General features: G+C 51.2%; 1 protein-coding gene across 2 annotated transcripts in view; it reads left to right on the top strand.

Annotated features, from left to right (window-relative positions):
• Window positions 1–21900, top strand: part of ATAD2B (ATPase family AAA domain containing 2B) — a 94282-nt gene extending 72382 nt beyond the window's left edge. Inside the window, exons 20-28 of one of the 2 annotated variants that reach the window (XM_072650373.1) lie at window positions 1697–1832; window positions 5550–5731; window positions 7831–7990; window positions 14262–14384; window positions 14686–14823; window positions 16029–16580; window positions 17898–18025; window positions 18148–18276; window positions 18849–21900. In XM_072650373.1, the coding sequence (XP_072506474.1) occupies window positions 1697–1832; window positions 5550–5731; window positions 7831–7990; window positions 14262–14384; window positions 14686–14823; window positions 16029–16580; window positions 17898–18025; window positions 18148–18276; window positions 18849–18890 (1590 nt within the window). In that variant the 3' untranslated portion in view covers window positions 18891–21900. Of the gene's footprint in view, window positions 1–1696; window positions 1833–5549; window positions 5747–7830; window positions 7991–14261; window positions 14385–14685; window positions 14824–16028; window positions 16581–17897; window positions 18026–18147; window positions 18277–18848 lie in introns of both variants that reach the window. The other variant, XM_072650332.1, reaches the window with a different exon arrangement.
• Window positions 21901–22129: the final 229 nt, after the last annotated feature.

The raw sequence follows: 22129 nt of genomic DNA, 5'->3' as shown, positions 1-22129 counted from the left end.
CTGGGCTTTTGGCTGAAGGTGATGGGGGCCTGCGCTGTCAGAGGAGAGGTTGTGAGCCTGAGTGACTGGCAGGGGGTGGTGCCCCTGACCAGAGAAAGGAAGGCCAGGTTCGGTGGCGTTGGTTTTCATTTCTGCCATTGGGAACGTGTTGATCAAAGTAAGAGTGGTCGTGTGTCTTAGTATTGTGCATCTTGAGTCTAGTAGCCTGTCTTTATTTAGCAGAAATGGAATTTTACTTTGAGTTCTGCTTAATTTACTCCAGACTAAGTGGTCAGGGCTGGCAGTGGCAGGTCATTTCACTTACTCTCCATTGCCTGACCCAGGAATGGAGATGTTGGCACCCTTGGGGAGACTAGGAGATCTCTCAGTGTGGCCTGAAGACTCTTTTTCTGCCTGTGCTCCTGCAGTGGGCACTCCAGCTTCTGGAGATGTTCCTGAGAGCCAGAGACCCTGCCTTGGAGGATGCATTGTGTCCTTTCTCCACTAGCACTTGATTAAGGGCCTTGTATGTGTCCTCACTGCTGGACCAGCTATGGGGAGGCACAGATAATGAACACACGGTCCCTGCCCTCATGTGTCCTTGGTTCTGAGTCATTGCAGTGCTTGGGAATTTTCTCTGCTGGTTCCAGATTTCCTTTGAGGACCATCTCATTTAAATTTTCTCTTTTTAAAATTTTATTTTTTATTCTAAATAGAGATATCCCCACCCCCCATGTGCACAGTTGCATAGGCTTATACTGGAAACTCTGAGTCTCCACTTTGTGCTATACACTTAGAAAAGTTGGCAATCAGTCCCACACATTATTTTCAGAACCATCCTGCACTCTATTCTGTACATTTTATAATGTTTCAGTGGACCCCCTCCCCTTCCCCCTTTTGGGGGGCTTTTGAAGAACCCCTTGTAACAAACAGACATCGAGCAGAGCACCTTTCCCAGGGGACAGACAGCATCTCGCTGTCCTTGACTTGTCCCTAGAGTCCATGCCATGTTTCGTCATGGGGCCCACAGCATTGCGTTCCCAGTGCTCCTCAGTCCTTAAAGCATGTCTGTGTTCACGATCCTCCCATTGCCTTGGTTCTGCTCATACAGTCTTGGTCATCTCTTAGGGCTCCGTCCCTTATGTTCATGTTACAGTGTGTTGGGCCAACCACAATCGAAGGGGGACCTCGCTCACCCTTCTGCCCTCAAGGTTCTTGTTCTCCTCATTCAGCACCAGGAAGTCACTGTATCATCTTCACCTCCCCTATCGGGTGCATGTATCTTGAAACAGGAGGGAGGGAGGGGTAGAATATGGACATTTCTGCCTGGCAAGGGAGAAGATCCAAGGAGCCGATGCCAACTGCCAGCCCATTCCACTCTAGGCAGCGCGCATTTTTAGGGAGTTGTTTCTGATGGGTTCCTTTGAGTTTTGATCGACCGTTCTTGGTTTCTGCTAAGAAGCCCAATATTAGGGTTGGTCAGACATAGCTTATCCATTTGCCTTGTTTGTAACCCTAGATTAAGCACAGAAAAAAGAGGCCTCACATATTTTCTTAACACAGGGGAGACTGACCAGCCCCTGTCATCCCTTGCTCAGACTGAGAGGAGTGGCCCCTGTCAGCCTCTCAATAGAACTCTGAGGACAGTGCAGAGATCCGTGGCTCAAGGCCTGACCCCTGATGCTTCTCCTTCTCTCCTCTGTCTCTCTTGGTGTAGGTTAAATGTATATTTAGAATCCAGTATGAAGAGGTCTTGTATATTCAAAGGCCCATTGAAGAAGACAGACTCAAATTTTTCCAGGAGCTGATTCTCAATCAGGCGTCAATGCCTCCACCAAGAAGGAAGAAAGCTGGTAAGGCTCTGCCCCATTCACCACATGGCTCGGGGTGGGGGACGTTGAGGTGGGGGAATGCAGAGAGAGCGATGATGCTGAGGGAACAGTCCTGTCACAAGTGGGAGGGCAGGCCCCACCTCCCCCATTGTAAGGACGTAGGCAAGGGTCCTTTCTTTAGAAAGTTGGAGTTTGGTGAGCCTCTGCTCTGCTATGGGCTTGACACCTGGGGATCCCAACAAGCCCTCTCTTCTCCTTGCACCTCTCCAGTCTGACTAGTAAGACCTGTCCTTGTGTACTTTTGTCCCAAGAAAAGAAAGGATGTATGTGGGTGGGAGTGTAGGGCATGTGCTTGAGGCCTCTCCTCTGCCTGACCTGCCCTCTCAGGGGTGGAGGGCCTGGCCAAAGCCTGTCAGCTTCAGGAAGGAGGATTCTGAAGGACTAAGATACCTGGATTGGGTTGGGAGATGTAATTGCTGCCTTATTGCCACTTCAGAGATTAGTCAGATCTCCTCTCAGACCTGAGCACCCCAGATCAGAAAGACACGACCAAAGTGGAATGTTTGGAGGAGGGCAGCTGGGGGCGAGGTGGGGTCTTAAGAGGAACCAGAGAGGGAACTTAGGGTCTTGAGGACAGAGAAAAGAAACCTTGGGGAGGTGGAGTGGGGAGCAGGATAGCCCCCAGTTATCACAGTAGCCATGGCTTTAATATGGTTTCACGTGGGGAGGGCTCAGCCTTGTTCTGCTGGCCCCAGAAGGCAGCACCAAGAGTAGAGCTATGTAAATCAGGAAAAACTTCCTTCTCATTAGAAGTGTCCCACTGTGGAGCAGGCTTCCCGAAGAGGTGGTGGGTTCCTCCTTCCTGGAGGGCTTCAGGCAGAGGCCGAACTCCAGACTGAGGTCCCTTCCAAAGCTCAGTTTTTGAGATTCTGTCGTCTGTGGAGAAGGAGGATGGGCTAATTGTCTTGGGAGGATGTTACATTTCCAGCATCTTTCCTTCTGATTTTCCTATGTATTTTAAAAAATAGATAGTAGGGTAAGAAGACTGGACAGGTTGGAGGCATAGCTTTGAATGCCAGACTGAGCATTTTGTGTTTGGTCTTCGAGGCCATAGGAGCAGAGTTGATAGAGTGAGGATTGGCACGACCAGACTTTTGTTTTAGGGAAATCCCTTTGATGGCCAAATGGAGCATGGACTGGAGTGAGAAGAGACTTGGTGCAGGCAGACCCCCCAGCAGTTACTGCAGTAGTGCAGATGTGAGGTGATGAGGATATGCACCAGGCTAGGGGCAGTGTCAGGGGAAAGAAGGGGGCATATCTAAGAGTTGCTGCAGAGGTTAAATTGTCAGGCATTGGCACCATGTTTGATTTCGGGGGTGAGAGATGGTGAGAAATCCAGGATAAAGTCCTAGGTATCCTCTACAGTAATAGGAAAGGTAGGGGGTGTGGGTATAGTGAGAAAGATAATGAGTTTTTGTTTTGGTCATGTTGAGTTCAAGATGTCTGCTGGACAGCCAACTGAAGGTGTCCTAAAAGCAGTTGGAGATGCATGATTGGAGGTCAGCAGAGTTTGGGGAAGGAAACGGAGATCTGAGAATCATGATCACAGAGATGGTCATTAAACCCATGGCAATTGACAAGATCACCAAGCGATAAAGGGAGGAGAGGTGACCCAGGACAGTGTCTGTGACCTGCAAATGTAATAGAGGAGTGGTCAGATGGCTAGGAAGTGAAGCAGAGAGAGCAATGTCAGATACTGAGAGGAGAGAGATTGCCTGACAGTGTAGAGAGGTCATGGACAAAAGGCCATTGGGTTTGCTTGGTAAATTTGGAGAGGGCAGTGTTGGTAGAATGATAAGCTCACAAGTCTCAGATTGTAAGAAGAGACTGAGAGGAGAGAAAGTGGAAGCACCTAGTATAGATGACATTTTGGAGGAGTTTGGACATAAAGGGCAAAAAGGATAGGAGACAATAATTAACAGGGATGGAAGGGTCAAGTGAAGGTTTTTTCAGGACGAGGAAGACATGAGCATGTCTCTAGGTAGGCGAGAAGGAGCCAGTAGAGAAGGAGAGATTGAAAATGAGTGAGAGATGGGGGATGATGGGGGAGGGGTGACCTCTTGGAGGAGATAGGATGGAATGGGATTGCTTGAGCAGATAGGGGGTCAGCCTTGATCAGGAGTAAGGCCACTTCATGCTGTGAGACAGAGAGGCAGAAGGCACCTGGGTGATAGGAGATGAGGAAGGAGCTCATGGCCAGTGGTGGCTATTTTTCTCTAAAACATGGGTCAGGGTTTTCAACTGAGAGAGTGGGTGAGGGGAGCCATGAGAGGCTCAAGGAGGGATGAGAAAGTCTGGAAGAGTGGCTGTGGTGAGGGGGACAGTGAACTGATAAGGGCAGTTTGGTGGGATTGCCTGGCAGTGGCAAGGGCCCAGTCAGAACACCGGCATGGTTTTCTCTACCTTCATCCAACAAGCATGCCTGTAGACACAGAGGTAGCAAATGGTGGAAGTGAGCCAAGGCCAAGACTGGTCGGAGCAAGGTCAGCCATAGGACTCTAGACAAGGTCAGTCAAGGACTCTAGAGAAGAGGAGAGGGCAAAGTGCGGCTGGTTTATCATAAGGGCCTCCTCTGTGCTCAGCACTGTCTCGTGGATGGTCCCTGTTGGGGGAAGGGAAGGGGGAGGGGGAGGGGCATCTTAGTTTGTGTCTGAGTAAGAGTTCCATCCTCACTGTGCTCCTTAAAGCTTTTACTTCGGGAGATCCAAGCCGAGGGAGGTATGGTGGGCTCAGGGTTCAGATGAGGCAGGGGGAGGGGACAGGGAGGGATGAGGGGGAGAAAGAACGAGAGAGAGACAGGGAAGGGGAGAGACAGGGAGGGGAGGGGGAGAGAGAGACAGACAGGGAAGGGGAGAGATGGGGAGGGGAGGGGGAGAGAGAGACAGACAGGGAGGAAGGGAGGGGGAGAGAGAAAGAGAGAGACAGGGAAGGGAAGAGATGGGGAGGGGAGGGGGAGAGAGAGACAGATGGGGGGGGAGGGGGAGAGAGACACACAGGGAGAGAGGGAGACAGACAGAGGGATGTTCAGTGCTGGTTGCCCACGCCCTGCTGCTCCCTCCATGTTGCTTCTTGCCCTCCTGGAGCTCTTGGTTCCTGCTCAGTTTCCTGCCATTGGCTGGGGGAGAAGGATGCTCTTGGCCTTGTTCTCTTGGGGTACCTGCCTAGCCCTTGTGTATCTGGATCTGAGGATGCCTTCTTATCATCCCACATTTGCTGTGAGGCTTTTCTCTTAGGCTTCCTGTTCCTCTGGAGCAGGGCTGAGAGAAAGCCCTCTGAAGGGAGCCTGCTGCCAGGCTCTCATGCAGACCCCAAGTAGCCCTCAGACTCTGGGATTCTTTCTCTTCCTGGCTTTGAGAAAGGAGCTCAGGTCCCTGCGTGACCTTGGGCTGTGGCTTCCTGCCACCTGGGCCTCTCTCATGCCATCCTTGGGCTGTGGCCTTATGCTAACTGGGCGGTTCTGGTACCTTCATTGGGCCTCCAGTTGCCTGGGCTACTCCCATGCAGGGCCATCCTAGGACAGCGTTCTGGGTGGCTTTGTGTTTGGAAGCCCTTCTCTGAGTGTGACTCATCCATGCAGCCCTGATGGGTGGTTTTGGGGGGCGCTGCTGCCATGCTGGTTTTCCCAGGTGCCCCTGGGCCGGCTATTGGCGAACACCCCTCTTCTCTTGTCATCTTCAGCTCTGTATGCTATGGAGGTACTGCCTCTCGCGCTGCCTTCTCCATCCCGCCAGCTGTCGGAGTCAGAAAAAACCCGCATGGAGGACCAGGAGGAGAACACCTTGCGAGAGCTGCGGCTATTTCTCAGGGATGTGACCAAGAGGCTGGCCACAGACAAGCGCTTTAGCATCTTCAGCAAACCGGTGGATATTGAAGAGGTCTTGTTTCCGTAGTGGGTGCAAACAGTGAAGTTGAACTGCCTGAAAAGACAAATTGAGAAAGAGAAGGCGCGGAGACACGCTTCTCTGTGCTCGTCCACTTTGGTCACCGGCCACTTAAAGCACAATTGGGCCTCTGACCACTGACCTGGCCATTCCAAATTCCACACTGTGATGCTGTTTATTCCAGGATAAATCTCGTCCAGGCAGAGCATGGGGGCGGGGAGGGGCGGGGCCTCGAGCCCTTTGGCAGGAGGCTGGTGTGGGGATGGTCGGGCCTGTGAGTATGAGGACAGGGCTCCCCTGGCAGGGGGCAGCTTCTGCTCCCAGTGGAAAGTTTCTGGTGCCTTGGTGCTCTTATCTGTGTTTGTGTATATGTGTGTGCCTGTGTTTGTGCCCTTGTACAAGGGCAGCTGGTGTTAACAGGGCAAGAAACTTCCCACTTGGACTTTTCAGTAGTAACTTGAATCCCAGCTTTTATCCTGGAATAAGAGATTCTGTCTTAGACACACTTGAGGTCACCTGCTGACCTTCTTCTGAGCGTTCGGACTCCATGTTTGAACATCTTGGGTGGTTCTCTCTCCCTCCCTCCCTCCCTCCCTCCCTCCCTCCCTCCCTCCCTTCCTTCCTTCCTTCCTTCCTTCCTTCCTTCCTTCCTTCCTTCCTTTCCTCCCTCCCTCCCTCTCTCCCTCTCTCCTCCATCCCTCTCTCCTTCCTTCCTTCCTTCTTTCCCTCCCTCTCTCCTCCCTCCCTCCCTCTTCTGTGTAGTGTTTGTGCAGTCTCTTGTGATAGGTGTGTCTTTGGCTTGGGGTAGTTGTTTCCCTGTGTCTTCCCTGTGAGCCTGTGTCCTTTGGAGCTATTACATGGTTTGGGGAGGGGGCAGACTCTTCACCCTCCCTTTGGACCGATTATTTCCTGGGCTTTTGGTGTCGCTCTTGGGCTGTCCCTCTGGGACACATTAGGTAACATTGGGGTTGTTTTTACTCTTACGACTCTGCAGCCCTGAGAGCGAAGTCTGGGGTTTGGGGATTTGAAGGAAGCGTGGGCACTTGGCCACACTCCGCACCCACCAGGGCCACCCCTCTTGTTCCTAGTCCCCTTGCTGGCTCTGGAGCCAGAACAGCTTTGGCAGCAGGTTTTCCCTTCTCTGCCCTTCTGGCAGGGCTTCTCAGGCTTGAGCCTGAGTCTGGGACATCCTGGAGAAGGTGGGTTAGCAGAGTAGGACAGAAGCTGCTTCCTCTGGGATTCCTTTGGGCTTTGGACAACCTTTGCTGTGCTCTCCTAAGACACCCCTTCTTTACTGTGGCCCAAAGCCACCAGAGTTCCAGTGGGAGGTGGGTGGGTGTGTGGGCACAGAGAGAGAGAGAGAGACAGACAGACAGATAGCCCACCTCCTTGGTGGTTATCATCAAAACTTTCCCTGATTTGCTCTCCAGAGAGCATTAGTGGAGAAGGGTGCTCTGGTGTATCCCAGGGTGCCCTCCATCTGGTGACCAGAGCAAGGGTCATCTGTCTTGTCCCTAATAGTTGTTTCTGAGCAATGGGGAGGCACTGAGACCTGGCCTGAGAGCTGTACAAGGGTAGGGTGCCCCCTGTGGATGGCAGGCTTCCCACCTTCACAAGGGTCTAAATTTAGTCTAGCACTTGGCACCCCTTCTCCCAGACCCACACCACGGCACGAGAGAGGGCTTGACTGCCCCAGATCAGGGGTTAAGCCAAGACGTGATGCCTTCAGAGCTAGGGGACTGGTGGTGGCTACCAGGCAGGTGGGGGAGGGAATCAAACTTCTATGATATCTCCAAAGGGCAGGGCCCCTTTTGAGAAGCGGTGAGGGCAGGGTTTTGGGGAACCCTTCTCTGGGCCCAGAAGGCTCTTCACTGAGGTGGTTCTCACCCAGCCCCTTGTCCTGAGCCCATGTGGGTTTTAGCAGAGCCTTGACCTAGCTCCTGGTGGGTTCTTAGGGGTCATCTCTGCTTGTTTCCCTCTGTCCCCAGACTGGAGCCGCGCTCTTTCCTGGGGAGGCTGGAGGAGCAAACTGAAGAGTTCCAAGAAAGCCTTTGCTTGAGTATGCCCTCTTGTTCTAGGTGTCTGATTATCTGGAGGTGATCAAGGAGCCCATGGACTTATCCACTGTCATTACCAGAATTGATAAACACAACTATTTAACTGCTAAGGACTTCCTGAATGACATTGATCTCATCTGTAACAATGCATTAGAGTATAACCCAGATAAAGATCCTGGAGGTAAGGAGGGAGCTGGGGGTGAAGGGCAGCTAGCAGAATGTCTTGTGGAACGCTGTTGTATTCTGGGGTAAATGTCCCAAGACAGTAATAGCGGCCTTAAAGGAAAGGGAACCGAGGGGGAAATGGAGTCACCTAGGTGCAGGGGCCCCAGGGCCATGAAGACATCACTGTAGACTCTGGGTCCTTTCTGGGTCATTTCCCAGCTGAATGCATCCCAGATGAAAAACCATCACCACTTCCTTTCCTGAAAAAAGACCACAGGGCCTGGAGAGCATCTGCTTTCACTGAGGCCGAGACCTGAGGCTGCGTTCTGCCCCATCAGCCTCTTCATTTGGAGTCAGCCTGTAAATCACTGGTGCCCTGGAATAGCTTGTTTTCATGTGGGCACTTCTGGGTGACCTCTGTGGCTTCATCCTCCTGCCTGGAGTCTGTGAGGACTATGATTGACAACCAAGAATCTTGTGTGAGCTGGGGAAGGCAACGGAAGAGCACTTTATTCCTGTACTTGCCTTCCTCTGGTAGTAGCCACGGTGTTCGTTGTCTGTGTTATCTGAAGAACAAAACTGGTTTTGTTGGCAGAAAAGCCTGTGTTTCTCTAGTATGCTCTCCAGCTTCCTATCTGAATGTGGTTTTCTCTCACGGGTATTTTAGGGGTTAGGGTTAGTGCTTTGTTTGCCCCCTGCACAGTGCAGAGAGCAGGGGTAAACCAGTGCATTTCCTTGGGACTCACTGACAGGTTGGCTTGGTTTTCAGCAGCCCAGACACTCACAGTGGACCTGGCCTGCAAATGGACACTCCAAGGTTGGCGCATCACTTTGATGACTCAGCATTGCAAGGGGTTTTTTCCTCCTGAACTCTTGGTCACCGGGGACAAAATGAACCCATCTATGGAAAATTAAGCCAGTATTTTCAGTATGGTGCATAATTGGACAGCTTTTATAGCAGCCACAAATCCCCGTTTCATAGATGAGGAAATAGGTTCAGAGGTGGTTGCTTGCCCAGGTCATGTGGCAAGACCTGCCCTCTCAGGGCTGGTGAGTCTCAGATGAGATTATGTCTTTGGTGGGCCTAGGAAACTGGCTTGGAATAGTCAGTGCATCTGGCTTCCGGGGCCTTCTCTGGGGGTCCTCAGCTCTTTTCACTTCCAGACCTATCTGTCCATGAGTACTCAGTGAGCCTCCTGGGTCACGTGCCGCCATCTTTGCCTCTCTTCCTGTCCCGTGGCCACTGCCAGGCTGTCCAGTGGGCTGACTCACATCCTTATCTTGCATTGTGGTTTTTCCTTCAGCTGAGAAGTGGTTTTAGTGGTTTGAAAACACCATTGCTTGTCACTCAACACTTAAAAACAGTTTAGTCATAACTAGAGAAATTAGCATTGCTTCTGTCTGGCTGTCAGCTGCCATCACCCAGCCTTCACTGTCCTGCTGACCTTTGTTGAACCAGATGTCCAGGAGATGCCTTGAACTCAGTGCTGAGACCAGCACTGTTCTCCTTGTTCCTCACACAAGGTGTTTCATCGTCAGACTCCTAGTCTTTTCCCTGGCTATCTCCCATGCCTGGAATCCTGCCTCCTGCTGCTGGCAATTTGGACTGCCGCCCCAAGGTGCTCTGCCCATCATGAATATACACAAAACAGCCATTAGGGTGTGGAGGGTGATGGGAGCAGAACTGAAGGAGTGGTTTGTGCAGAAAACCTTTCTTTGTTCTCATTGAAATCTCAGTAAAAGTTTTTGTGAGAACAGCGTGGTGAAAGCTGATTGTTTTAGAGAATCCTGTGCTACACTGATGGAAGGCTTGGCCTTGTCCTTAGTCTACACTGAGGTCAGAGCTGGAAAAGACCCCTCGTCAAGATAAAAGAGCCTGACCAGGCCATCCGTGTTTGTCAGGCACCTACTATGGGTCATAGTATTGAGGTATCCCAGCTGCCATGCGTACAGATGTTCCACTAAAATTCATCTAGGCAGCGTCTGTCTTCCCAGACACCTTTCAGTTTGTTCTGGCAAGTGATAGGAAGGCGCTTCATTTTATATTTTAAACTGGTGGACTGGAGAGAGGTTTAAACAAGTGAGAATTTGACTTCCAAATTCTTTTTTTTTTTTTTTTAAGTTTAAGGATGTTGGCTAACCACAACATTGTTGGCAATAAAACTTTCTTTTTAAATATTGGCTTCAAAATTCAGGGGAGGTTAGCCACCAGTGACTGGATAAAAAACACCATTTTCCTCGTAGGACTTCGGAGTATTCTCCAAGGTTTTTTGCCCCTTATCCAGCCTGATTGGATTGCATTTGTTTTTGATTTGTAAGGTAGTGGTGACCAAGAAGAAGAAGGTGGAATGCTGACCAGGCTGCTTTCTTGTGCCCTTGGCCATGCCTGATCAGTAGTCTTCCATCCTGAGTTTCCTTTCAGTATATCTGAGCTGCCTGTTCAGTTTCTGAGGGCTAGTTTAGTTAAAACAAGGTCAGATCATTCATAAATCCACATCCGGAGTTGTATGCCACAATGGATTGCAAGGGCTTAGCTGCCAGCCCTTCCAGGTCATGCGGTTCTCACTCCTTTTCATGATAGTTGGTGTGGTAAGCTGTCTGATCTATGGGAGACTGGCTCTTCAGTGTTTTGTGAGGTCTAATCTGATTTTTTTAGGTTTTTATTTATTGAGATTGACAATAAGTGTAAGGAGAGATTGTGACGTTTTCTTTCCACACCTCTTCACTTCAGAAGCCACTGCTCTTGAGAGTGCCCAGGAGCGTCAGGCAGAGCTGTGAGGGGCTTGGGCCTCTCTCTTGTCCTCCTGCAGCCAGATGGTGGCTTACGCTGTGAAACCGTGGTACATTTACAGGAGTTTGTCATGCGGGACTCTGAGGTGGTGGGGAGGGTGGCAGGGTTTCATTAGCGTAGACACTTTACCATGTTGGAAACGTCCTTGACTGATGCCTGTAAGTGACCAGTGTAAAACGTCAGAGTTGGAGAGGGTTGGGGCCTTGAGGGCCACATTTACTGCCTCCTCTGTGGGCTGTGGCCGAGCTTCCTGACTAGGGCTGGCCCATTTCTCGCTACACATTTATGCCTCAGGGGTTCCAAAGGTGGTCTTTTGTTTCAGGAAGAACGTTGGGGTTGTTTCCCAGCACTCTCTCTCTTCCCCATCAGTGTGTGGTTCATCTGTAGTGCCTGTCCATGGTGTGTGTACTGATTGTCATCCCCTGGACCACGGAAGCGCTTCTTGTGTGCTGAGTCAGCTCAGTCTGAGTGATTGTGGATCCCATTTAGGAAGGCTCTGGAGGGCCCAATGATGCCTAGATTGGACGTGTCCAGGACATGCTCTCGGACCAGAGCCAGCCCCTTTGCAACCTACATATCCTCCTCTTGGATTGTGTTCAGCTGATACTGTGTTCATGACCATTGACTCAAGGCCTTGCAGGGTTAGGGTTGGGAAACCAGAGTCTTTCCATTGCCCTTGTGCTTTCTGGTCAGCAGAGATGTAGACTGGGATCTTGTGGGCACTAATTAAGTTGTCTTTTCTCTTCTTCATCCCTCTGTGCAAGTGTGATCACAACGAAGATTTTTGAGTGATTGAGAAAGAGATGGGCTACAACGTAAGGATCTTCTTGTGTTGTCTGAGGCTCAGATGTGCCCTTCTTCCTAGTGTTGGTGTGAGTTCCTTGGTCGCTATCAGTGCCAGCATGGGCCCCCTTTCAGTGTGCTTGGTTGGGGCCAGCTGTTCCAACACTCTCTGTTTTCTCTGGTGCTGAGCAGGCACGAGTCTGGGATGGCAGAGGACCAGGAGGGACTGTCTCTGTTGTAGGAAGCTTTTTAGAAAAAACGAGGCAAATCTTTTTGTCCACTTTCATCCTCAGGCCTTCTCAGGAAGATATAGTTTAGTTGAGTCTTTGCACAGGTTTCCACTAAACTTGTTCTCTTGCCTACCATCTTCCATCACCCTCCCATAGGATTCACCCACAAGTTTCTGTTCTTTTTACAATAATCACACTTCTGTAGGAAAGGCTGGTCCTGTGTGTCCTTGTCTGGGGATTTAAATATTTTGGATTGTCTGTTTCAGTGGGTCAGGGTGGCACGGTTTTAATTGCACAATCCATGTTCCCATATTTGTTTCCTTATAATTTTATATGGGTCTTGTCTTTGGGTACCAGCGCGCCACAGAAGGAAGGTCAGCACAAGTGGTCAGTTTGTGTGGATGTGATTTTTTTTTTTTTCCGTCAGTAACTGGTCCTCTTATTCATTATAATTTGACCATTTTCATTTTGGACATTACTACATGTTCCCAGGGCCTCCTCACTTTTTCTTTGAATTCAGTTCAACAAACATTTCCCCAGCATCTCCCACATGCCAGCCACTGTAGGCCCTGAAGTCAAAAAACAGGACAAAACGGGAGAGCCCCAGCCCTCCCCGAGTGATCCCAGATGAGGAAAGAGAGAATACGGGCCCCAGTGGGGGAGAGAGGAGGGGCTGGGGAAGGCTTCCTGTAATAGTTGATCCCTGACTGAGCCTTACAGGGAGACAGAGATTCTGAGGGGGGCGGAGAAGAGGAAGTACCATATTCTGGGTGTGGGCACAGATTGTAAGTAGGCATGGGGTTGTCCATAAAGGAGAGGATGAAGAAATCATGGTACAAGCAAGGGACAAGCCGGAGGATGGAGGTCCTTCTGTAGTGTGAGCCTGCATTCTGAGTTTTCTGCTTAGGGAGTAGTCTTGATCTCCAGCAGAAAGTCCTAAACCAGTCAAGGACTCTACCTACATGCACACACACCATCTTGTACTTGGCAGTTTGTGCCCGATGCTCGTCTCCTCCATTAGAATGGCAGGTCCTGGCGGGCAGAGATGGTGCCCTCTTTGTGCCCAGGGCCACCCTTGCATCTGTTGACTGAAGGAGCCTTCTCCTGAGGCACCAGGCCCTTAGTTGTGCATTTTCTCAGTGCTCCCTCACACTTCCCCTCAGAAGTTAAGCCTACGTTGATTTAATTTGAGGGACTTCAACACTTTCTTGGTAGAATTTCTTGACCTTTCATCCTCTGCAATAGATGTCAGTGCCTGAGATACTCATTGGCCTCAGTTTAAAAAACTATAGGTTTTTTTGGTGCAGTTTGCCCTCAAGGTTATTGCGGAGAAAGATGCCCAGACATACCAAGAGCTGATACTTCTTACAGCCTTTGGCCATAGGACAGAGCTGGGGCCCCCAGCCTCACTCACCTCTCCAAGGAGAAGCCAGGCAACAGGTTTCAGGAGTCATGTGACCAGCCTCCTGTGGTCGTCTCTGAGCACGGGTCTGGGCTTGCCGCTTTCCTTCCTCTAGACCGTCTCTCTTGATGATTTCATCCACTCCAGTGGGTTCAGGGATCATCTCAGTCAATGATTCTCCAGTTCATACTGGCCTTTCCCTGAACTCCGTGTCAAATCCTTCTTTGGGGAAGCATCATGCCAACAACAATGTACAAAAAGTGGTAGAGAAAGGAGAGACTGGGAACAAGTCCTGGGGAAGGCAGTGGCGTTAAGAAAGACCAGGAAAGATTTCTTGGACAAAGTGTGATTTCTTTAGCTGAGATTTGAAGGGAGCCGGGGAAGGGAGAGCCAGCAAGAGTCAGAAGATAGCATTTCATGTGTGAGGACCATGTGACCTTGGGCACAACTGCCTCAGTTTCCTCATCTGTCACTTGATGCTTTCTGAGATCATGTTTGTAAAACCCTATTACTGTTAATGCATCTTATCTTTATTAAATGGGAGCTTCTTGAGGGGAGGGACCAGCATTTAGCACAGTGCCTGGCATCCAGCAGGGCCTTGATGACTAAGTCACTGACCCCTGAGGCAGGCTTAAGACTTCAAGATTTAATAAAAGTCTTTAAAAAACAAAAAGTGACTGAAATAACTGAAGGGATCGCTGATGGTTGGGCTACTCCATTGTCGTGAAATGACACACCTTCTAATTTAGAGATGGACTGTGATCCATAACCAAACTTCTGGAGTAGGCAGGGTTCTAGAATCTCTAGGGAACGGCTGTCATCCACAAAGCTTTGGTGTTGGTTACAAAATGGAAATGCTGAGCCATTCAAGTCACTGGGCATTTATCAGGAATGCTCTGTGTGGGCCAAGCCCACGAGGAAAGTCAAAAATGGTCCCTGCCCTCCCAGAGCTCCCAGCCTGGCGTGGAGAGAGCAGGCAGCTACCAGGTTCAGAAGGTTCCATGCAGGGTACCTGGAGGAGACTCTGTTAGGGACAGTGGGCCCTCGGTGGGCACTGACTCTCCCTCCGCTCATTTTGCAGACAAGATCATCCGGCACCGGGCTTGCACTTTGAAGGACACTGCCCACGCCATTATTGCTGCTGAACTTGACCCCGAGTTTAACAAACTTTGTGAAGAGATCAAGGAATCCAGAAGGAAAAGAGGTGAGTTTGGGGCTGCTGGCTGTGGCCACCCTGGGACCGTGGCCACCCTGGGACTGTGGCCATGGGCATGTTAGTGACTCTTGTAAAAGAAGTGGGAACAGACCCACACTCTTCCTTCTCATCTCAATGTCGACATTCCCTCTAGACATCCCAAGGTTGGTCAGGCCTCTGGCACTCCTGGATAGCCTGCAGGCCGAGGGGAATAGCCTTGGTGTTGGTCACTGTGCTGCAGGCAGGGCTACCTGGAGCGCCAGGCTGCCCATGGTCCTTGGGGGTACAGCAGCCTCTTCTCTGTTTGCAGGCTTACCAGTGACCGCGGAACAAATCAGTCCCCCTGGCTCCGTGGCGCGCAGGGCAGAAACAAGAACGGAGGAGGCGTTCCGCAGTAAGCAAAGACATCCCATGGACGTCTGGCACCACCCTGCCAACAAATGTGCCTGTGAGTCTTTGCAGTCCTCTAAGGTGGAGGCAGTGTCAGGAAGCTGGCCTTCGTGAAAGCCCCTGGTATTAGACACCTCCCATCCTGAGGAAAAAAGAGATAGCTTGGTTTGAGTCTGGCCTCATGTCTGACCGCTGGGGTCATCTGTGCTGACCCTTCCCTTCCAAAAGGCAGACAGAGCATTACACATACCTTGGCCCTGAGCGCAGATACCTGCTCCCCCTTGTACAGAGACAAGGCTGGTTGGTGACTGACCATTGAGCCATCTTGCTCCCTGGTCATCGGTAATGTATATTCATGCCTCAGACCAGAGACTGGCCAGCACAGTCAGCCTGGGTCTCTCGGGTGCCTTTCCTGCCCAGGCAGGTGCCCTGTATTCCTCCTTCACCAGTAGATGGCGCACAAAGCTCATCCATTGCCAGGCTCAGGGCTGATGGCATCCCTTCCATCTCTCTGGACCCTGGCCCTGGATATATTTTTATTTCTCCCAGACTCTTTGACTGGTGCGGAGAATGATGGTTTCACACTAGCCAAGTGACCACTGGCTGTGCCCAGGGACTCATCCCCCTGCCAGGACAGGATGGACCTTCTTTTCATCTCTTGTCGTAGTGGTGACATTTGCCCCAAAGAGTCACTCAGATCCTCAGCAGCCTTCAGAGCATGCAAAGACCTCTCTCAGGGATATTTACTAGCATAGGGAGGACAAGCATCTGGAGAGAAGGTGGTATCCTTGGAGACGTAAACACTCCTTGTGTGGAAAGGCTAACCTCCCTGACTTCTCCCATGGGCAGGTTACAGATGAGGATGGGGGACGGGGGTGACCTCCAAGGGCCAAAAGAAGCTGAATACCTCTAGATACTGGCCCTGGCTCTAAGCCTGCCGCCTGCTCTGTCATTGGAGCTGACCCCTGAGGTCCTGGAGGCTCAGACAGCCCATCTCCTTAGGGGCTAGGCAAGAGTCAGAGCAGGGAGGCCAATGGGATTCAGGGCCAGTTCTTTCTGAGAGCAAAAGCAGAGTCCTGTCTCCGAGAGGGACAAACTGGTCTGTGGATGTCGGGAGGTTGGGTTTCATCACCCTTTATTCTAACTGGGTCCTCCAAAAGCTTTCTTCCTGCCACATGATGATGCCTCAGCTATGGTCATTATCCAAACGCCTGCTGACCACAGAAACCATCTGACGCCTGCTCTTGTCTTTCTGTCAACCAGTTCGAGTCCGGAGGAAATCGAGGCGGCGCTCCCAGTGGGGGAAGGGCATCATCAAAAAGAGGAAGGCCAACAACTTGAAGAAAGATGAGGATGATTGCAAATTTGCCGAGTATGACGGCCCGGTGGCAGGCGGGAAACTGCTGGAGAATGGCGAGTTTGAGGTCAGCCCAGACTGCCCTGAGGAGAACGGAGAGGAGACTGGAGACCTGTCCATGACCAATGACGAATCGTCTTGCGATGTCATGGACCTGGAGCCGGAGCCGAGGCTGGACGGCCCTCGTGCCTCCACCGAAGAGGAGAGCTCTAACGAGTCCCTGCTAGCCAACAGCAGCAGCCAGATACCCAAGGAGGAGCCCCTCCCCAATGGTGAGGCTGCTGCCCCCGAGGCTCCTCTGGAGGAGCAGTCGAAAGAGAAAACAGAGACTTCGCAGGAGAATCCCAAAGGGGATGCCGAGAAGCGCCTCGGTCCCGAGGCCCCTGCCAGCCTCAGCAGCGAGCGGGCTGAACACAGCACAGACCTCGAAGGAAAAGACTCAGAGCCAGATAAAGAAGGTACAGCCTCTTTGTGTCTTCTCATCTCCTTTAATGCATTGTTGGACCACCACCCTGGTTGTTACTTGTGCTGACTGGGTGAGAGACAGGGGGAGACAGGGGGAGACAGGGAGGAAAGGAGGAGGCAGCTCCTGAAACATGCTCTCGGTGCATCTGTGGGGAGCTGGCTCGTTTCCTCACATGTAGACACAAATGAGCCTGATTGCACTGGGAGATGGAGGACAGAGAAGTTGTTGGGGAGCCTAGCTGGTTCCTTTCTGCCTTGGTCTGAGCTTTGGGCAAGCTTGTGCCAGCCAGGTGCCCCTAGATGTGGGGGGAAGCTAGGATGGGTGATGCCCAGCCTTTCTGGGTTTCAATGAGTGAAAGAACAGATGAATGCAAAAACGCATGTATTAAACACCTACTGTATAAGAAGCCCTTTGATGAAGTGCTGGGGAATTCAGAGAAACCCTGCTCCCTGCCTGAGGGACCACACCTCCCCAGGGTTAATCCATTCAGGTGGATAGAAAGGTCCAAGGTTCTTGCCACCAGAGCTTCCTCCAAAGCAGGGTGCTGGGGACCTAGAGAATAAGAAGAGAGCCTGTGGAGGGACAGGCTGACCTGAGATAATAAAACAGGAGGCCAGGAGGCATCTTCCTTCTTGGCCCTCATGCCAGACTGGAATGGTTCTGACTCTTTCCTTTTGCTTTTGGAATCTCTGGTAAGGAGATGCTTTCTTGGCACCCTAGGGTTCTCTTAAGTGGGTAGAAGGTAATTTTCTGCTGTTGGAATTTATTTCCTCAGAGAACTTGCCTATTTATTTTGGACTGTTAGGGGTAGATGGGGCGGGGGGGTGGAAAGCCTTCCACAGTGTGTGGCTTTTAGTGAAGGCCCCACACAGGGAAGGAGTAGGGTCAAAACTGCACACGGAGGGGGCACTCCTGGTGAGTGCAGGGTACCTTGGTTTTTCCTACCTGATGTTGGCTTCCACACTAAAGAGGCTAAATAAGATACGCCTCTGGGCTGATGATTCTGTAACCTGGTGGCCAAGTCAGCCTTGAAGTGCTCCATGGAACACAGATTTAAAGAGGTTGCCTCATCCAAGTCGCTCATTTTGCAGATGAAGATGCTGAGGCCTGGGGTGGAGGTGGGCCACTTAGCCCTGGCCCAAAGGGAAGTCAGCTGAGGATGAAACCAGGGCTGGTACAAAGAGCCCCCCTGCATTGGGGTCTGTGAGCACTGGGGCTTGGTGGCTGCCACACGAGACCCCCGGCCATTCAGCCCAGACACAGCAGATCCTACTGGATATTTTCCTTCCCCTCTCCTCTTTGCTTATAGGCGCTGCTCGCGGCAAGAGATGTCGTAAGTTAGTCTTGGAGCCATCCCGTGCAGCAAGCCTGGATCTGGTCCCAGAGGAGCCCTTAGAGCCTGTCCCACCCCTAGTAGTGGACCACGAGCGGCTGAAGGTGAGCTCACGGCCCTGGGAGGGTGTCCTTCGGGTGGGTGCCTCCACAGTACACCCACTCGCTCCTTTCTTCTCTCCCACCTTTCCCACTCCCTCCCCGCCCCCCCTTCACTGTTCCCATAGAAACTGCTGGATTTGCTGGTCAAGAGAAGCAATAACTTGGCCGTGGATCAGCTGGAGAGGCTGTACTCGCTGCTCAGCCAATGCATCTACCGACACCGCAAAGACTACGACAAGTCCCGACTTGTGGAGGTGAGGGCCCAACCTGAGCAGAGGGCTTTCTGAGAGCGTATGAAGTGTGCATGAGAAGGATGGCCCAGAGTGTGTAGAGAATACTGGGGAAGCCTCTACCCTGGGCAAGGCAGATGGGGCTTCTGCCTTCTCATCCAGCATCGTTGGCATTTGGCTCACCACAGTTTTCTCCTATCTCTCTCTTCCCCTTTCTCCTGCCAGAGCTGTATAGGAAAATAGAGGCCAACGCACCTCTGTCGCTGCAGGGGTGGGGGCCAGGACTGGTATGCAGAGTGTCCCTCAGTATCTGTCAGGTCCCCAGCTGACTCCTTGCAGTGGTGCAGATTGCAGCCCACCTCTAGCTCCTCCCCACGGAGGTGCCAGTCACCCTGGCAGTCTGCATGGGAAGCCAAGCCTGTCATCTCATTCTCCTTCTGACTCCCATCAGAAGACCCTCCCAGTGTGGCCATGGACACTCTGGTTTCTGTCCTTGTCCTAGCCATCTGGATGAGCTGGGGCACCCCAAAAGGACAGAGCGGGGCCCCTACTGGGGCTGGGCTGCATACATGACACACCTCTCTCTTTCCTTGCAGGAGATGGAAAGAACTGTGCGTCTATTCGAGACGTTCCTCTGAGTGCCGCCTGCTCTGCTCTGCTCCTTCTCCACGCCGCTCACCAGGGCGGCCGGGCGCGCAGTCTTCTCTGAGCCATTCACTTCGTGATCGCACCAGGCCTGGGTGGAGCCGCGCTCCCCTCTTTCCCACTGTTGCGTTTGGTGCTATTGTCTCAGGTACCTGAAACCAGCCAGCCTACAAGAACCAAACCGAACTTCAGGCACATGTTGTATTTCCACAGACAAAGATACAATGTCACCGTGTGGAGATTTTGGTGCTACAGAAATTGTTCCCCCTTGGCCCCGCCCTGCCTCATCGGGTGGTCGGGCAGCTGGGCGGAGCGGTTCTGGGAACGGCGGGCAGCCGCGGGTCTCATCTCCCCCTCCCCGTCTTCTTCTCGCCCTTTGTTTCTCTCATTCGCATTGGCTCCAGTGTGTTCTGGTGGGATGCTGGGGAGACAGGATGTCATGGGAAGAGAAAGCTCTCTTGGACTGCTTTTAATGTGCCTTTTAATTCATTGGAGGAAGATAAGGCTACAGATGGGGGGTTTTGTAGCAGAAGACCGGGAGAGCTTCACAGGCAGAGGGGTCCCCTGCATCCTGTGGGGCCATGGCAGGAAGCCGGTGCTGAAGCGGGCACTCAGAAAGCCACCCGAGCGACCAAAATGGTGACCGCCCTTTCCTGTAGTCAGGTCTTTCTTTTTTAGAAACGTCACATCGGAAAAACAGATCAAACCCCTTTTCTGCATTCATTGCTGACCATAATGACCAGAACAGAATTAGCTCGGGCCTCCCTCTGTTCTCTCCGCGACGTTCTTTATCAATTGTCCAAGATGTGATGAATTCCAACCCCTTGTTTTTGAAGCCACGACTTGCCAAGTGGACAGAGAAAAGAGGGAATTGGTCAGCAGGGTGTCTCGTGCGTATCATCTGTGTCCTTCCCCCCTTTCTCCCCCGCACCCTGGTTTTCTGTACGTCCCCATTGCACGGAGGCTCTCATGCACAGTCCAGGCACAAACAGTATTAATTAGAAATCAATTCTCCCGTCTTTTCCCCTGTGTCCTGTCCCTCCTTCTCTCCCCACCTCCCCCAAAAAGTAATTGATTTGGGCCCGTTTTGACTGTCTTATTCACAAATCGGTATGAATTGTGGGTCAGGAACCCAAAAGACTTGCTCTAGAAATTGGACACAACCCAGGCTCTCCCCAAAAGACAGGCGCCCTGCTGCCCAGTTCTCCAACCAGCTGCCCTGGGGAACCTCCTCATCAGCGTTCTTCACCTGCAGGTGCATCTTTCCCATATATGCAACACACGGCGTGTTTGAGCTTGGTTGTCACAGTCTCGGACTTCTGCGGAGGCGTGGGGTGACCTCAGCTTTTGTATCTGATGACCACCCGTGTGTTTACAAAGACCCGTAAGCCTCAGTGCCCACGGGAGCCCAGTCTGAGGTCCTCGCTCCTCTGCTGTCTGTCCCTGCTGTGCTCCTCTGGGCCCCTCACTCGCGCCTCATTTTCCCCTTTTACGATGCCGTTTGTTTCCTTAATCCCTCTTTGCAAGAGACTCTCTGACTTTGTAGCACTCATCCCTCGAGATGCGTCCTGTGTCCAAGCACTGTATGTATTTTGTAGGTGGGCAAGTGCGATTAGAAATCAGACCTTTGGAGCGGGGCTTGGGGGCAGCTCCCGCGGGATTCCCAGGAGGATCTTCATGCTTTCTTTAGTATTTATTACCATCATACCTGTTCAAACATTTTACTGTCTAATACATTAACATTTTGTATTTTGATGAAAATTGTTACAGACTTTGAAGATTTGATGAAATAAAATGTAGCAGATTTTTGTAGCAAGTTTCTGGTAAAAGGGTTTTTGGCAAGTCTCAGGTTCTTGCTGCAGCGTTTTTTTTAATCTTGATTCCTGTTTCACTAATTCAGAAGCATTCTGTCCTAGTAACGGCCAAGCTTGTGAACGGCAGGCTTCCAGTGAGTTACTCAGTTTGTACGGACCAGATTCTAGCCATCAGTGAGTTTGATGAGGGGGTTTTAGGGTGCTTCCAAAAGATCAAGTTTCTTTGTTCGTGTTTTGTTTTCACCTTAACCTAACCCTTAGATGTTGATGGAGACGCAGGGGTGAGGACAGTGGGATGGGGACTGCCACCTGGGGCAGACCCGGTCTTTGTCAGAAGCCCCACCACGTGGTTGGTTTCCGTCACAGACGTGGAATAGTTCCACTGCATAAAGCAGCTGGCGGAGTTTGCCAAGTGTGCTCACTGTAGCTTTCTTATGTGAGCCTGGTCTTCACTGCGTAGCTTCTGGCAGAGACTGTGCAAATTGACCTCTGCTCTTGTTTCCTCTTGTGAAAACTGCAGACTCTTAGCTCCTTCTTGGGTCTGTCCAGCGGGTGTCCCAGGGCAGCCGCCCACGCAGTCCCTCCAGGGGTGCGGGAGCTGATGGCCAGGGATCTCACCTGGCATTCATTTGGGTTGTTGCGTCCTTTGTATGTTACCTGATTTTTTTTCTCATATGCCAATGTATTTATAGGTTTACTGGGTTTCTTTGGAGGGCGGGTTGGGTTGGGTTGTGGTGATACCTTGTCTTCCCATTCCTTGATTAAGTTGTCGGTGAATCAGCCGTGGAACCATCCAGCCAGTATCTTCAGTGTCAGGTCCTGTAGCTGGATACCGTTGTCATCCTCTAAGCATAATTATCATTTGTAATCACAAAGTAAGCTTGAATTTGGGCTTGTACCTGCATCTTTTGTATTTTCTACGTTTGGTTCTTTAGACTTCGGGCGTCCTGTTGTTCGGTTTTGTTCCTGTCCTGTCTACTTGGAGAATTAAGTAGACTCATCCGTGATGGTCTCTTTGGATTCTGTAGCTCGATTTGGAATTGTGTTCAATTGATGTTTTGCATTTTGACTTCATTTTTAGTTTGAAGTAAATTATTTAATTTTTTTGAACTTCTGGAATTTTGAACATTTACTGTAATTTGTAATATACCTGCTGTGAAATACTTGAATAAAGAGGACAAGAAAAATATATCTGGAGCTGAGTGAAAGAAATATGTCCTGAGAGTATTCAGTGGGCTTGATGCGGGCTGAAGTCTGAAGTCGGCCTTGGTGGGAGGAGGCAGACAGAGCCCGGGATGGAGGGTGAAAGTCATTTGGAGACAATCCATCCGCATTAGCCACAAAAAGCTTGGGAGACAATGCCCCTCTCCCTGGGGGGAGATTGTGTTTGGAAAGTGCTTGACTTTACAGAGATGTTT

Source organism: Notamacropus eugenii, chromosome 1, assembly GCF_028372415.1.
Source record: "Notamacropus eugenii isolate mMacEug1 chromosome 1, mMacEug1.pri_v2, whole genome shotgun sequence".
NCBI lineage: Eukaryota > Metazoa > Chordata > Mammalia > Diprotodontia > Macropodidae > Notamacropus > Notamacropus eugenii.
The sequence above is the reverse complement of the archived record's forward strand: the minus strand, read 5'-3'. Positions and strand labels throughout refer to the sequence as shown.